At 40.4% G+C, this 15978-nt stretch overlaps 1 protein-coding gene across 4 annotated transcripts in view; it reads right to left on the reverse strand.

The window, feature by feature from the left end:
• Nucleotides 1-15978, reverse strand: part of MAP7 (microtubule associated protein 7) — a 104421-nt gene that overhangs the window by 14985 nt on the left and 73458 nt on the right. For all 4 annotated transcript variants that reach the window (XM_060272709.2, XM_060272710.2, XM_060272711.2 and 1 more), the window contains exons 4-9: nt 15608-15771; nt 15040-15157; nt 11646-11756; nt 2970-3083; nt 708-832; nt 150-250 (exon numbers count right to left, since the gene is read on the reverse strand). In XM_060272709.2, the coding sequence (XP_060128692.2) occupies nt 150-250; nt 708-832; nt 2970-3083; nt 11646-11756; nt 15040-15157; nt 15608-15771 (733 nt within the window). The remainder of the gene's footprint in view (nt 1-149; nt 251-707; nt 833-2969; nt 3084-11645; nt 11757-15039; nt 15158-15607; nt 15772-15978) is intronic.

Consider the following 15978-nt stretch of genomic DNA (forward strand, 5'->3'; position numbering starts at 1 on the left):
TAATCCAGAGGTGAGTGGGTGCAAAATCAGAGTAGGGCTGCTCCTCTAACTTACTTTCTTTCAATTTCTATGTACATTCTATTTTTCTAGCAAATGCTGGCTGAAAACAGCACTTAAAACGATGCACAGACGGTCAGCCAATTACTTACCAAGCAGCTGATTTGCTTCTGAAGGTAGCAGGTGAACGTGATCTTTTTTTGCCAGGTGGGTTAGACAATGAAAGGACCTTTTCCTTTTCTTTTCTGCTCATCTAAAATTTGACAAAGAGGTTCAATCAGCCACATCACCATGTGATTCGATAAGCAGTACTGTACTTTGTACACATTTTGCATGGGAAAAGAGATAGCACACAAAGAAAGCCAGCCTTTACTATTAAATTTGATAGTATCTGGTGTTTGATAGTATCTGGAAATAAGCATTTGCTTATTGAGAGAAAAAACCTCAGCTGTTTAAAACTTCATATTCCATTAATCGTCTTGTTGTCTACCAAACCCATATTCTCTGATGAGCAGGCCTGGCTCTAGGGGTAGTCTCGGTGGCGCTGCGCCTGCCCACCAGGGCGAGAGCGCCGGAGCGATCTCCGTGCCACGGCGCCAGGGCACCCGACCGGCTTGAGACGGCCCTGCTGATGAGTATGTAGTCTATCATTTCTGTAGCTTCGCGTCACCACAGCTATAAGCCTATTCATAACTAATGAGCTTACTTACCCCTGCTGAATGTGTAGTCCTCCTACGTCTAACATCAGGTGTCGTGCCAAAGAGTTTTGCTCTGTCTGCTGGATTCCGACAGCTTACGGCCTTGAAGGAGAGAGGGCTGATGGGGCTGCAAGATGCTGAACGAGGACAAATGGGGATGACTAGGGTATGGGAAGTTTTTTAATGTTACATATTTTTTTTACATAATATATACAAAACCAAAAAGGTAAAAGGAAAGTCAAGAGAAGGAAACAGGAACAGGAAGAAGGAATGAATGAAGGAGGAAGAAAGGAAAGAAGATATTAATACAGAGAGAAAAAGAGACACTCTCAAACTAGAAAGATCATGTGATCATCCTTGGATACCTTCAGAGACATTAAGAATGGGAATATGCCAAGTGTTTCACCACCACGTTTATACTACTGAATTAGACTTTGTTTCTTGGATTTTTTAAATACTATACCAGTATGTGGGTTTGTTTTGGGGGATGGAAGTGGGGTGGCGAGTCTCAATGCATAGGCTAGAAAGTTTAAGGACAAGGCAAATATAGATAACTTTTTCTTGTATGGATAAGGCAAACACTGCTTGGCTTGTAACATATTTCTCTCTATAGAAAGATATGGATTGCCTATCTACCATCTACCCTAAATGTTTTTTACTGTATGTATGCATTAATCTTCCTCTAAAAAGCCAATGGTCCTCAGCTAGAGTAAATATTTCACATTCTATTCTCCCATGCCTGCTAGACTCCTTTTTTTGAAATGAAGTTGTAAGCGCCTGGGAATACTTACGTATTCAAAAGAGGTTGTAATATAGTACCAAAATCCCCTACCAAAGGCCTACATTAACTCTTATTATATAAGCTGTGAAATTAATCATTTCCAAACTGATATAATGAGAGAACAGGAAGTGTCACCATTCATTTGACACACTGGATTTTGTATCAAACACACATGACTTTTCCTCAAATCTCTTAGGACTTAATTCACTGTGTGTGTGTGTGTGTTTCAGTTTGATGCCTCTTCTTTTTATCCCCTGGCAAATTATTAATGTAGAGCAACAAGGGAAGATTTAAGGATGACCTTGGGATAGAAATTATGGCTGACACACTGGGGAACAATTTGAGGTCATTTGTACTTTAAGATTTTGTAACACAGACGCATTCATTTTCTATGCATTTCTGTTCTCAAGCACTGGGTTCATGAGGTAGGGATGCTGAGCAAATAAGTAATATGTAAACAAGGCTCTCTTTCACAAACTCTCTCACAGAAATATTTATCTCACTAATCATGTTTTCATTCTCTCTATATCTATCTTAATCCAGTATATCATGTATGGGGAACAAGTGGCCCACCAGTTGTTGCTGGACAGGCATCAGCCCCATAGCCAATAGTCCAACAACACTGGAATGGCCAAAGATTCCCCAACCCTGAGGCAGAACTAGACAAAATAGTCTCTACTAAATGCTCCCTATTTAATGACTAAGGACACAAGTCAGGGAAAGGTTCTCACTTTCCACTGAAAGTCAGTGGGACTCAGGCCCACAAGTAAATGGTATGGGGCCCCTTAATATCTTAGGGGCGTCAATGTCCTCGATTTCTGCAAAACCACTCCTTAATAACCTCTAGAACACACACACATCTTATTGGATAGGCTAAAAGCTAACATATGGCTGTGGGAGCAAGTTCCTGCTAATGAAGAAATGCCACATTCTACTGGCAACTGGATCCTTTTAAAGAAAAGTCAAGTTAATTCCATCTATGGACAAATCAACTATACATTATGAACCTTGGACAAAGTTCATTTTAAAACAGGCTTGCAGAGATATACAGTGGTACCTCGTGTTACGTTCTTAATCCATTCCAGAGGTCCGTTCGCAACAGGAAACCGCTCGTAACATGAGGCACGCTTTCTCTAATGGCGCCTCCCACTGCTGCCGTGCTGCCAGAGCACGACTTCCACTCACATCAACAAGGGGCATCTACTTCCGGGTTAGCGGAGCGCGTAACCTGCAGCATTCGTATGGGGGACAGTACATAACACGAGGTACCACTGTAGTAGCAGAAGCAGAAGCAGAAGCAGAAGCAGAAGCAGAAGCAGAAGCAGAAGCAGAAGCAGAAGCAGAAGCAGAAGCAGCAGCAGCAGCAGCAGCAGAAGAAGAAGAAGAAGAAGAAGAAGAAGAAGAAGAAGAAGAAGAAGAAGAAGAAGAAGAAGAAGAAGAAGAAGAAACACAACTGAATAGAGGAATTAGTTCTATAATGTTTTTCATTTTACCTGCATCTCCTGACAAGGTGGCTGCACTTTTACTTCTGGCCAAGAATGAATGTGTTGGTGTCAGTAGTCTGCTAACAACGCTGCTCTCCCATGGACTTAGCTGCAGGCGTCGAGCTGAGTGTCACCATATAAGCAAGATGTTAGATCACATGCCTTCCACAGATGAGCAGGTACCCTACAGAGTGGCTTTTAAACCACTGCCCCCTGGCAAGAATATTTTTATGACAAACATTAAACAGCTACAGACCCCTCACTCCATTTACTTTTTATGGAATTATTTCTATTTCACCTTTTATTGTCAACACACCTTTTCAATAAATTGTTGACATATATCACAGTGCTCTGATGAGCAATAGATGTGAAGCATATAGAGTGGCTCATTGCAAAAGGTTTTTTAAAAATTATTTCCATGCACCATCACTACCGTTGCTCATGTCTTTTATTTATCAGCTCTCACAAAGAAAACATTTACCACGGCCTGTTTCACACACTCCAAGAAGCTTTGAAATGCAACTGCCTCCATTTCTGTTGCTTCTTTCAATGTACAAAAGGAAAACACATGGGAGATGCACATGTTCTGCAAGCATTGCATGATTTTCCACAAGAAGGAGATGCACATGTTTCCTTTCAATCTGCAACAAGTAGTGGCAGAAAGTGTGAAAGCTTGCCCAATAAGCTTCATCAATCTGCTTCTCGCCTAACACAGGGCTTCATGACACACTAGAATTGCTTCAAAGTCCATTTTTCAGATGGTTATGTCACGCTTTTCACATGGAGAAACAATTCTTCCAATGCGGAGAAAGAAGTAATCTCTTCTGAAACTGGTATGCATTCACAGAGAAACAGACAGATAAAAGCATTATATAAGTGGACCCAGATTAAGTTAGCTAAACACGGGTCTGATTGAAACCAAGGGGACAAGTTAATCACAACTTAACTTCAGTAGCCCTTGTTTCCAAGTGCAACTTAGACTTCATCCGACCCTGAAGCACCAACCACACCTCAAACTTTTCCTGGAAGGAACTTGAATGCTCCTCCCCACTTACACATCATGCCCTATTCTGCTTCAATTTTATCACCCCGGGAAAAATGGAGTTGCAGAAGAAATATTTTCTCACATTCATGGTACGCTGCCTGTATAAATGCTCTTATGTAATAAACTGCTGCAAAAGGTTTTTCGTTAATAGAACCATGTCCAGACAGATTACATAAAGTACAAAATATACTATGTATGCCCCCATTAAGGCACATCTGTGGCCATTAAAACTTGAATCTTAAAAATGCAGAGGGGGGGGGAAGGGAGGCATTGCAGTAAAATCTTGAAGAATACCATTTGCATTGTTTCCCCCCCATTGAGCTGTTCCGGGCACCACTTTTCTCTGCCTGCTATGAAAGTCAGCAGATTTCATTCTCTGCCACTTTGTACACACACATTCACTTCAATAAACTGTTCACTAGCAAAGTACAAGTTCAAGGGAGGGGAAATAATTGAAAGATTCAAGGCAGAAACATTGCTGAGTACTACTGTGCCGTGTTTCTCTGAAAATAAGCCATACCCCGAAAATAAGCCTTGTAGGTTAAACTGTACCATACTTAATAAAAAAAAATAAGACATCCCCTGAAAATAAGCCACTGTGTTTTTTTTGTTTTGCTTTTTTAGGAAAAATAAATATAAGGCGGTGTCTTATTTTTGGAGAAACACAGTATTGCTCTTGCTGCCCTTTCATTTCCCTGCCTCCTGCTTCTTCTGTATCAGCACCTTGAAACTTAAGATAGAAACACATGCTTGGAGGCAAACTGAGGGCTTGGAACCTTGCATTTTCCCTTTACCACGAATGCATGTGTGAAACTGAGTGTGGGGGAGCATTTTAGTCCATTTTTCTCTCAAGTCAGACTCTGAAACTGGAAGTAGAGGGAAAAATGAGGGGGGGATTTGCAAGTCATAATCAGTAGGCATGGGAAGAATTTCTCCCCTACAAATTTGCCTTGGAAAACTTGAATGCAATACGTTACGGAACTGATTATTTTTCTAATCATTTGTTTCTCCCAGTTCTGCAGTGGTTCAATATTGATAAATAATAAAAGTACGGTAAAGTCCGCCCTGTTATATATCAGCAACTAGAAAAAGTTGTAAAAGCTAATTGCCAAGTTAACAACATAATGCATTTGTACATCCCCCTCCCCAATTTTTCAGAAAAGCAAAATAAACTGCACAACTTCACTTGCTATCATGAACATTTTAGATGCTTCTGTAAAATTTGCTATCAACACAGTTCTAGGCCAAAATTAGAGACCGGTGTGTGGTGGTGGGCTATGCACACATATCTGTTCTGTGCACGCAGGTCCTCATGCACTAAGAGAAAGGTGCATGGTGGTAACACCCTCCTGTCATTCCTGGTGCTTTCCTCCTGCCAGCAATGTAATGTCAGAGAAGAAAAGTAGAATATTGCAGCTTCTTCCCAAGATCAGAAATATCACAACATCCAGTTCCTCCAGTACTGGTTAGTAATAACATAAGCGTGTTGGACAGGAAGATTAACGTACAAACTGGGTCAGAGCTTCCGTGCCTAGAACAGGTTAGACAGAATTGAATCTAAAGTTTTGCAGAAATAGGTTCTGAATATATGTGGTGACAGAACACACACAAATGCTGTATATGTCTAGGAGAAAAGTGGTAGGATATTACAAAGTTATATGTTGATGAATGAAATTAGCAAGCCCATTTGCCCCATATCTAAACAATTTTAATGAAAAACACCCCACATCAGCTTCTACCAGCTGAAGATCAATAAAGAAAAGAGCAGAGATATTTTTCCACTGGGCAATCAAAGTGAAACTATTTGGAAGGTGAACAATTTTGACTCCAAAGCACTGTAACAAAAAGGAAGAAAAGTTCAAATGCATTGTGGTACTTTATCCTAAGCATAGCCATGAAGAGGTTTCAGCAGGAATCAGTTAAATTTAGCCCCATGTAGGCACTATGAAAAAGGGAAGGACACTTAGCTAGGTGCTGCATAATTTCTTCAGAAAAAGGAGGTCTCGAGATCCTGTTTATTTTCATTGACCCGAGGGCTCATGCTACAACAATTAAGAGTAATTCTCTTGGGTTGGCTTATCAAACAGCTGTGCAATAAAATAAAATTTAAAAAAGTATCAATTTTTCCCTATCAAATAGAAAATTTACTTATGTCAGAAATCTAAACCCAATACGTTGCTTAAAGTGGGAAAGTATTTTATCGTCCTCATGATATTTAGTGAATATATGTTCATAACAGATTTTAGAAAGGAAATTGCACTTTGTTATTGTTATACTACAACTACACTATTTACTGTTAAAATTGGTCTAAACAGGTAAATGAAAGAAATGGCCTAAATGTAACTCTGGAAAATAACTTTTCAAAAAACATCAGTAACTATTCAGATTTTGTAAACAGCACCAGAATATTTATGAACTCAGGATTCAGGTCTAACTGAAATGTATGCTACATCCCCAGTAAAATGTTTTGAACAGATATTTTATGTTTTAGAGCAAAGAGACTGAGCTATTTGATTTATTTATTTTTTACCCATCTGATTTATGTGCACTGTGGAAGCCAACAGTGAAGCTAAAGGCCACATTCTCCTTTACCTACTAGAGAAATAACTGAAAAATTAAATGCAAAATGCAATCGTGCAGAAGTATGCTAGCATTTTATACTTTTAACAAACAGCTTTCTGAGCAATTAAAATAGTTGTACTCTATTGCATGCATAAGAGACAATGTGTGATAGAGACAGAGTAGACCCACTGAAACGTGGAAATCCTATTATTTCAATTGGTCCTTCTAAGTACAATTAACAATGGATAATTTTGTGTCACATGGAAACGGCTACATATACAGAGCATATGAAACTACCTTGTACTGAACCCATCTGTCTCTATTAGTCCATCTAGCTAAATATTTTCAGCCAGGGTTTTAGACAGGAGTCTTACCTAGCCCTACCTGGAATGCAGGTATTGCCCCAGGAACCCTCTGCATGCAAAGTATGTGGCCTGTCCCTGTCAACCTTAATGCATCCATTAGTGTAAAACTACTTGTTGTTGTTGTTGTTTAGTTGTGTCCGACTCTTCGTGACCCCATGGACCAGAGCACGCCAGGCACTCCTGTCTTGCACTGCCTCCCGCAGTTTGGTCAAACTCATGTTCGTAGCTTCGAGAACACTGTCCAACCATCTTGTCCTCTGTCGTCCCCTTCTCCTAGTGCCCTCAATCTTTCCCAACATCAGGGTCTTTTCCAAGGATTCTTCTCTTCTCATGAGGTGGCCAAAGTATTGGAGCCTGAGCTTCACGATCTGTCCTTCCAGGGAGCACTCAGGGCTGATTTCCTTAAGAATGGATAGGTTTGATCTTCTAGCAGTCCATGGGACTCTCAAGAGTCTCCTCCAGCACCATAATTCAAAAGCATCAATTCTTCGGCAATCAGCCTTCTTTATGGTCCAGCTCTCACTTCCATACATCACTACTGGGAAAACCATAGCTTTAAAACTACTTAGGGTGGTCCAAATGGATGGTGGGTATAGACAACTGTTTACTTGGAAAGTTGTCACCAACCAGCTAAATGGCAAGGACAAAGTTGCCACTTTCAGTAGTTCCTGTTTGGTGTTGCTGGACAAAAGCTCAAATGGCCTCTTTGATATGACTTATATCAGGTTGCAGAACCTGTGCTTTCAAAGAACCTTGGGCTTTGCAGACAGTACAATTTATGTTGATCTCAATATGGATCACCTCCTGGACAGGCACAGATTACACTATGTGTGGGGTTTGTGGAGAGCCGATGTGCTGAGTCCACCCATGCAATCTAAAAACAAAGCCAGTTTGGCTACAGCCCTGCAGTTGGTTCAGAGAGCTATTTTTCATTTGATGTACAATATGTTTTTTCTACTAATCCTGTTGTGAAATCATCATGGAGCTAAGTAACTGGAGTGTGTGTGTGTGTGTGTTCAAAAAACTAGTACTATTTATTATGCATAGGGAATTTACTTCTGAGTAAACATGCATAAGATAGGACTCATATTTTTGAGCTGGGAGTCTTTGTTAGGTGCAGGATCTGTAGAGAAAAATTTAATAAAATGTCCTAGTTTTATAGCCATGCTTTTGAACATCACAGCTTAGGTCCTGAAACTGGCCTAGCTAAGGGCCATCTGGAGTCTAATTTGTGAGACAATGCAATTTTGGGGAACAAGGGTGGGGAACTGCTGGCTCTCCAGATGTTCATTGATCACAACTCGCAACATCCCTGAGCACCAGGGCTGGCTCTAGATAGACCCCCGGTGGCGCAGTGCAAAGCCGCACGAAAACCATGCTGCGCCCAGTGAGGGCGGGGGTGCCGGAGCGATCTCCGCCCCTCAGCGCCAGGGCGGCCAACCTGCTCGAGACTGCCCTGCTGAGCACTGACATACGACAACATCTGGTGAGCCACAGGAATCAGGTTTTCGTTCTACACCATAGATGCCGCACAGCCACAAGAGCAGAGGACCAAGGGTGCACACATAAAAATACAGTGGAGCACACATAAAGATACAGTAGATACACACACAAACACAGAAAATGTGGCTCAATAGACCTTTTCTTCCTCTCACATAATACCAGAATGATCATCCAATGAAGCTGAATGATGCAAGGATTCAGGACAGACAAAAGCAATTACTTTTTCACAGCGCACATACTTAAATATGGAATGCACTGCTTGAAGACATGATGGTTACCAACTTGCATGGTTTAAAAAAGGCGTTGGAGAAATTCATGGAAGAAAGTATCCATGGCTACTAGTCACAATGGCTGTGTACCCCCTCCAGGATTAGGGGGAGTACGCCTCAGAACATCAGCTGCTGAAGCTCATAAGCAAGCTTGCTCCTGTTGTATTCATGTACTGCTTGTGGGCTACCTACAGCCATCTGGTATGCCACTGTGAGCAACAGGATACTGGACTAGTGTCGGCCTGGTCTAGCCAGGCTCTTCTTGTGTTAGAATCATAAAATTGTAGAGCTGGAAGGGGCCACAAGGATCATCCAGTCCAACCCCCTGTAATGCAGGAATCTTTTGCCCAACATGGGGCTCGAACCTACGACCCTGAGATTAAGAGTCTCATGCTCTACCAATTTAGGAGCAGATGCAGCAGATGTAGTGGCAAATTGGAAAAAACTGGAAGTCTTTTGCATAGCTCTGCCAGCCATACATTTGTGTAATGGAGGGAGAGAAGATAGATGACAATCTGACCCTTTAGGGGGAATACATAATTGATAGTCCTTAAAATTGCAATTAATTCTTCAGATATCTCAAAAGATGCTTGTATTTAAAAGGCAAATATGACACTTGGCTCCAATTCATATTTAAAGCCATGATCCAAAAATGCAATTTAGGACTACAGAAGAGCTTTTCCATACATAGTTTTCCTCCACTTAATACCAGTGTCACGTCATGTCACGTCAGAAGGAAAACTGCTTTTGAGACTCAGATTCAAAGGCGGCTTGTCAAGTAGTGCACAAGGATGCAGCAATGGGGGGGGGGAGTGGAGAGTTAGCTCTCACAGTGGCCTAGCTCACTGCTCTAGATCAGAGATGGGGAACCTCAGGCATTGTGGCCAAATACAGACCAGGCATAGGCAAACTCGGCCCTCCAGATGTTTTGAGACTACAACTCCCATGATCCCTAGCTAACAGGAGCAGTGGTCATGGATGATGGGAATTGTAGTCCCAAAACATCTGGAGGGCCGAGTTTGCCTATGTCTGCTTTAGACGTCTCTACCTGGCCCATGGAATCCTCCACAGGCTGCACCCCTTTCTAGCTCTGCTTTGCACCCTGATAGTTTTTGCCAGGATGGAATGTGTCCTTGAATTCTGATAACAAATCCAAGATAGAGAGAGGTATATGAGACAAACTAGCTGTACTACTGTACATACAGGGGAAAATACATCTGAGACTCCACCCACTTTTGCTTCTGGCTCCACCCACCACTGGTATAGTTCCTGTCAAAGCATTCTCAAAGGCAATGCCACCACGGCTATGAGAGCTATAATCTCTGATAATATGAAGAAACCTAGCTGGTAGCACTCTTAATGACACCCAGGTAGCTCTTCAGAACCCTTTCATGCTCCAACAACTGAAGCTGGGAATCTAAAGGACCAAGTTTGGTAGGACAAGAATCAACTTTGAAAATCACTCTGCATTTTCACAGCAAAACAAGGTTTCCACATTCACTTAAATGTTACATGAACACTTCTGCCTGAACATACAGAAGTCTAAATTGTCATGGAATGGATGTATTGGGGAACTGGGAAAGTAAGTTTAAGGAGAGCGCTTTTCAGGAGCAAAGCACATGTGATTACAACCACTCCTGCCAAAGCTCAATTCGTGATTTGAAAACGGGCACACTTATCTACAAACACCACTTGCAATAAATAGGAAGTGTGTATCTCTTTTCTGGCTTTACTTCCAATTCATTTTATCATAAATCTTAAACAAACTCTTTTTCTTAAAGAGAAGAGTTAACTTTTTTGGGGGGGGCGGTGATCTTTGAATGTTTCTGTGCATTAATATAGAAAAGAAATAAAGTACAGTATTTTTCTTGTGTAAGAACAATTTCTTGAGAAATTGTGCTTTGATACCTAAAAGGTTGTTGTTACAGCCAGACCAGTCACTCTTTGACAATGTTTCAAAGCTACAGCATATGAACTGTCAGCCTGGCATACAACACAGCATGGGGACACATATATTGCCATACATGCAGAAAAGCACACACAAATACTGAAAGCAAACCCCACAGATTGTAAAGACATAATCAGAACAATCCTACGCAGGTTTACCCAAAGCAAGTCCCACTGAATTTAATGGTACTTACTCCCAGGTAAGGGTGTTTAGGATTGCAGCCTGGGTTTACCAAACATATTAGACCTTCCAACCAGTTTCACAATACTGTCTGAAAATAATTGATAACCTTTTAAAATATATATATCAACCTATATTTTAAAAATGGGTTTCTGCAACAAACCAGATTACAATACTCTGGATATTTTTGGTTAACACTGAGATAGTATATTTCATCTATCGGTTTCTAAGCAACGAACATATGAGACAGACCCCATTTTATGTTCTATGTCCAATAAAACATTAAAATGAAAGAAGCACCCCCGACCGAAAGACTGAAATATGATTTGGAATAAAGCTTCTCTTTCAAATCAAGTCACTGTGTAAGATCACAGGGTCACTGAATATCCAGTTTCTTACCCAACTTAAGCCAGTTATTTGAATGCCCTGGAGAAATTCAATAACTTGTTTTTAAGTGGTTTAAAAAAACATAAAATGACCAAATGAGTACTGTATGGTCTAGTGGTGATGTTCAAAAAATTAAAATGGATTCCATGCAGTATGGAGAGATAGATGAGCGGGTTCTTTAGTTTTCAATTCATTTACTAAAAAACCTGACAGAAGCACTGCTTTTAGCACTTGCTAAGTGTACCGATTCAGGCAAGTTTCAATATTTCAGATATGTGGTGTTTTTTCTTTCCAAAATATGGTCTTGTGTTGGAAGCTTTTTTCTTTCCTCTTTGCAATGTAAATAAAGTGCCTTTAATAGTTGCTGAGGTTTTACAGAACATTTTAGCTCTTTCCTTTCAGTTGTTCCTTTAAAAAAAACTGTACCTCTGTCTGGAGAATTTAGTAATGTTGCAGATGAGGAGGAGAGTCGCTTGTTAATGACTGGATCAACATGTTTCGAAAGGTTCATTGTTGAAACAGATCGCCTGTCTGGATCTAAAACAAATGGAAATAATGCTAATTGACAGCCCACATGCAGAAATGCAACTTCCTAGTCCTCTAGAGGGAAAAGTATACCAGAGTAATAGGTTTTTTCCCCTATCAAATGGCACCTTTAACAAACAGGAAGGACTTTCAGGGAACTTTTGTAGGTGACTCAAAGAATGTGCACAAAATGATATAATGTCAAGTTGCCATCATTATTCATTCAGCCAAACAAACAGCATTTTAATGAGACAAATCTGAATGAAATGGCAATAAATAAATACAATGAGATATCCATGTCCATCTCATTGCGCTTACAATAAAGGTGATGCAGTAAGCCTGGATGAAATATGGGGAAATGATGGAGAAGCATTGACATGCCTACCCATATTTGGGCTTTATAAAAGCAAATCTGTTTAAAAAGAGCATTTGGCTACTAAGTTCTGGTTTGCATGAACAAACCTTGGTTACAGCTCATGGTTAAGGAGGAGAAGGTTTTAACCACAGGCCCTGTTTCAGACAATATGCCAAGTGTAAGCTTGGTGTAGCCCAGCATGTAGTAGGAGCAAAAAAAAATACATAGCAGGGGCAAAGCGGCTGCAAGCTTCTCTCCAGGAGCCTGAATTTTCAGAGTCTTGGTAAGCCACATTATAGCTTATGTGTCATGCAAACCAGAAGAAAGTAAGCCGTTTGACCAGGATGCTTCAGAATAATGAGCACCTGTATTATTAAGATGAGACAGGGGTGAATACAGCCAGCACACCATGCCAAGAAAGGAGACCAAAGAAGGGGACGAAAAGTTAGGCAGACTCAAAGTTCTAAGAATTCCTGTAAATAAATTATAGAGGATATAAAGCTGATTTAATGGACTTTGGGTTTTTTAATTTTTTTATAAAAACTAATTATATATTGCTATATCATGCTAAATATCAATCCAGTTAACATATATAAAATTTAAAATTATCCATAAGTATGTGTGAACTTAATTGGGCAGCGGCTTGCACAAATCTAACCCTGTGCCCTGAAGCAAATAGGGATATCTGTCCATATTTGTTGTTTCTTTGTTTGTTTTATATGTGTGTTTCATACGTTATGCGATTGTTTTATTTTATCACTATCTGAAAAGGTGGGATATAAATTTAAATAACAAATACATAATTTTGAGGGTTCTTCCCCCAAAAGGAAAAAGTTGGTGTCACATACAATAGATGCCTTACCAAAAGCATGCATTATTGAATGGCCATTTGGACAAATGTCATACAATCCTAATCATTCCAGCCATTATACCAACACCTATATGCTGCTTTTTATTAGGACTTTCTTCCACTTTTTCTTATCCTCTCCATCATTTCCACCAGCATGATATACAATCCTAGCCATTCTGTAATCCTAGAGTGAAATTTCTCCTCCACCACCAGCCTTTTTTGTTTAAGGATAGGCCAGAAAAATCTGCAATTTTAGTATGACATTCTTTTTTCTATAACAGAAAATAAGCAACTAGTATGTGAGGAGAAAGCATGGGGGCTGGGAGGGGGGATTGTGAAAAGCTGTTGTGAGTGATGAGAGAGGTTAGAAAGGGAAAATTAAGAAGTGCTAGGAGAGAGCACCGAACAGACCGACATGCCCAGAATGCCATTTGCCATGTTCGTTTGGATAGACAGAAACTGCATGTCTGGAGAGAGGGAAGGGAGGAGTGAATGGTCATCTGAAGGGCAATCTGCAGGGCAATCTACTTTGTAATGGGGTTTATTTTACTTTCCTTAAATGCTGGCTAGGTTTGAGAATGCACTATCACGCTGAACCACCCTTTTCTTCCAATGCTGCAAAGTCAGCAGCTGTGCTATACTGAGAACTTAACAGTTACTTCAAGAGCACGGAAAGGCAAGTGCACAATTTAAAGGGATTTCAGTTGTAAATGAGAGGTGGGGAAATGGGGAGAAAGGAGGATAAAATAAATAAATAACTGAACAACTATATTCCTCCAAAAGGAATTTTGAAAATGTTGTTTGCTTCTGAAAGTAGGGGGGGGGAGAGATAGAGTCTAAATACTGTATATAAACAGAATCCCTTCAAAACTGTATGCTGTATTTTGAGAAGCTGTGCCACATTCTTTAAGTCACCCACTAATAGCTTGGTAAATATGAAGATGGCAGGGGCTATCTATCAGCTCTAGTCTATGAGGCAAGTGTTAGACATGCACTGTCTCTAACAAAAGATGGTTTAATTACTGGTGTACTGGTCCTATTCTGAGGAGATAAACTACTGGTGATTAAAAATAAATAAATCAACAAATCACAGGGATTTATGTACCGGGTTTTCTAGTACCACCCAGAGGTCTGAAGTGGTACTCCAAGCCTGCTAAATCGAGAAAGGTGAATGATGATTCAACAAAATAACCTAGGGACAGAATGCAAGACAATGATTTTCAAAAGTAAAGAAAAATTTAAAAGGCAGCAAACAAGTTATAAAGAGAGAAGCAAAGAGAGTAAGTAGAATATTGTTATGGAAAAGCAACTGTTTATTGATTTTGCAACACAATGAAATTAGTAGCAATATGAAGTACTTGCTCTTGGTAAGTGCAATGATACACATATTTGTTTCATGATAAAGGCAGTAACACCCATTAGCGTGCTTGTGTAGAAGAAAGTATTCGATATATATGCAAATTCCTAAAGTTAAAGCGTACTGGGCATTAATCTTTAGCATTAAAGCCATCACATGACACCTGCATACACAGAATGCGCTTGGGGAAAATACTGCACGATTTATTTTGTACCTGATATTTTGTCAAAACTGAACTTTTTCAGAGGAAAGGAGAAAACTACTTAAAAAGCTTTTCAGTATTAATGAATATTAGTTATGCTGATGAGTGGCCCCGCCACCCACCCCCCCACCCCAAATACTGGCTTTTAAAGCAACAACAAAATAAATCCCCGCTTCCACTTTTTATATAAGAATTCGCATTGTTTCCCTAAAATACTCATATTAATAAAGTCCGGCAAGTACATGAGTTTTTGCAAGTTTGGCTTAGACTGAAAGACTGCTGGCACACACACAAGGTCAGAGAGAGACAGGCAGAAAGAGGGAGAAAGAGACGAACAAAGCAAATTAAGTGCAAATACAGATGGAGCGAAAAAGAGCAGTCAGTTCTCAAAGCATTAGTTCAATTTCTCATTTGTGAGTGCTTAGGCATAAAAGGCAAGAAGAGTGGACAGGCTTCCTCAATCACAGTCCATAAACCCATATTAGCACAAAGACAGGGAGCCAGGCTGAGACACCTGGTCTCCTGTTTTACCTGTATTGTTAATGCTGCTGCTGTTATGAAGTGTACCTCCCCAGGACCACCTATTTTGCTTTTGTTTCGGTTTCTGGCTCCTCTCAATTGTGCGCCGCACGACCGCTTCATGGCGCTCCTAATGAGATAACACATGGCTAAGTCTCTGAACAGATACAGCCACATTTTGACAGCAGCAATGCAATCAACAAGGGTACAAAGCGTTCATCTTCAGGTGTGCCCAAAGAGCCACTCCGAATGGAGACATGCATGAACTACCAAGTACACCCATCCTGCTGTGTGGGTCATTGCTGCTCATTAACAGTGGCTCACAGAGGTTTCCTGCCTACCTGCAAGTCATTTATTTCTTAAGTTTATATCCTGACCTTCCATCCAAAGGAGCCCAGTGCCTCAAACACACCAGCAATAAAACAAACAAAAATCTAAATACATCTAAAACTGTATACACAATGGGAAGAATGCAGGAAGGAGCCCACACTGATGCTAGTGGCAAAAAAGTAAATATGTTTTCACTGCTGAAGGTGGAAATTCAACATCCCACAAGATCCCCCTAGGACAGTCCGCTTACCTTGTCCTCTTCTATCCGCTGTCGGCGTTTTTCCTCTACTGCAGCTCGCCTTCTCTCTTCTTTTAGTCGTTGCTCTTCTAATTTCTTTTTGCGCTCCTCTAGGTGTTTCTCATAATATTGCCTTGCTCTCTCCTCTTTTTCTACCCAGGCAGCTTCTCTTGCCGCTAAACAGCAACAAAGGAAATTTCATTTACAATGTTGTTTGCCAGGCAATATTCCCAGTTTGAACACCTTAACAAAACTCTAGTATTACGGTCATTTCCAATTTTAGTTGCAATAAGGTTGGTTATTACATTATTTTACCCACGACTAGAAATTCAATGATTGGTGATGTTTTGTTTTGATATAAATAGCGAAGAAGTTGGATTCTA

The sequence above is a fragment of the Zootoca vivipara genome, chromosome 3, assembly GCF_965207765.1.
Source record: "Zootoca vivipara chromosome 3, rZooViv2.hap1.1, whole genome shotgun sequence".
Classification (NCBI taxonomy): domain Eukaryota; kingdom Metazoa; phylum Chordata; class Lepidosauria; order Squamata; family Lacertidae; genus Zootoca; species Zootoca vivipara.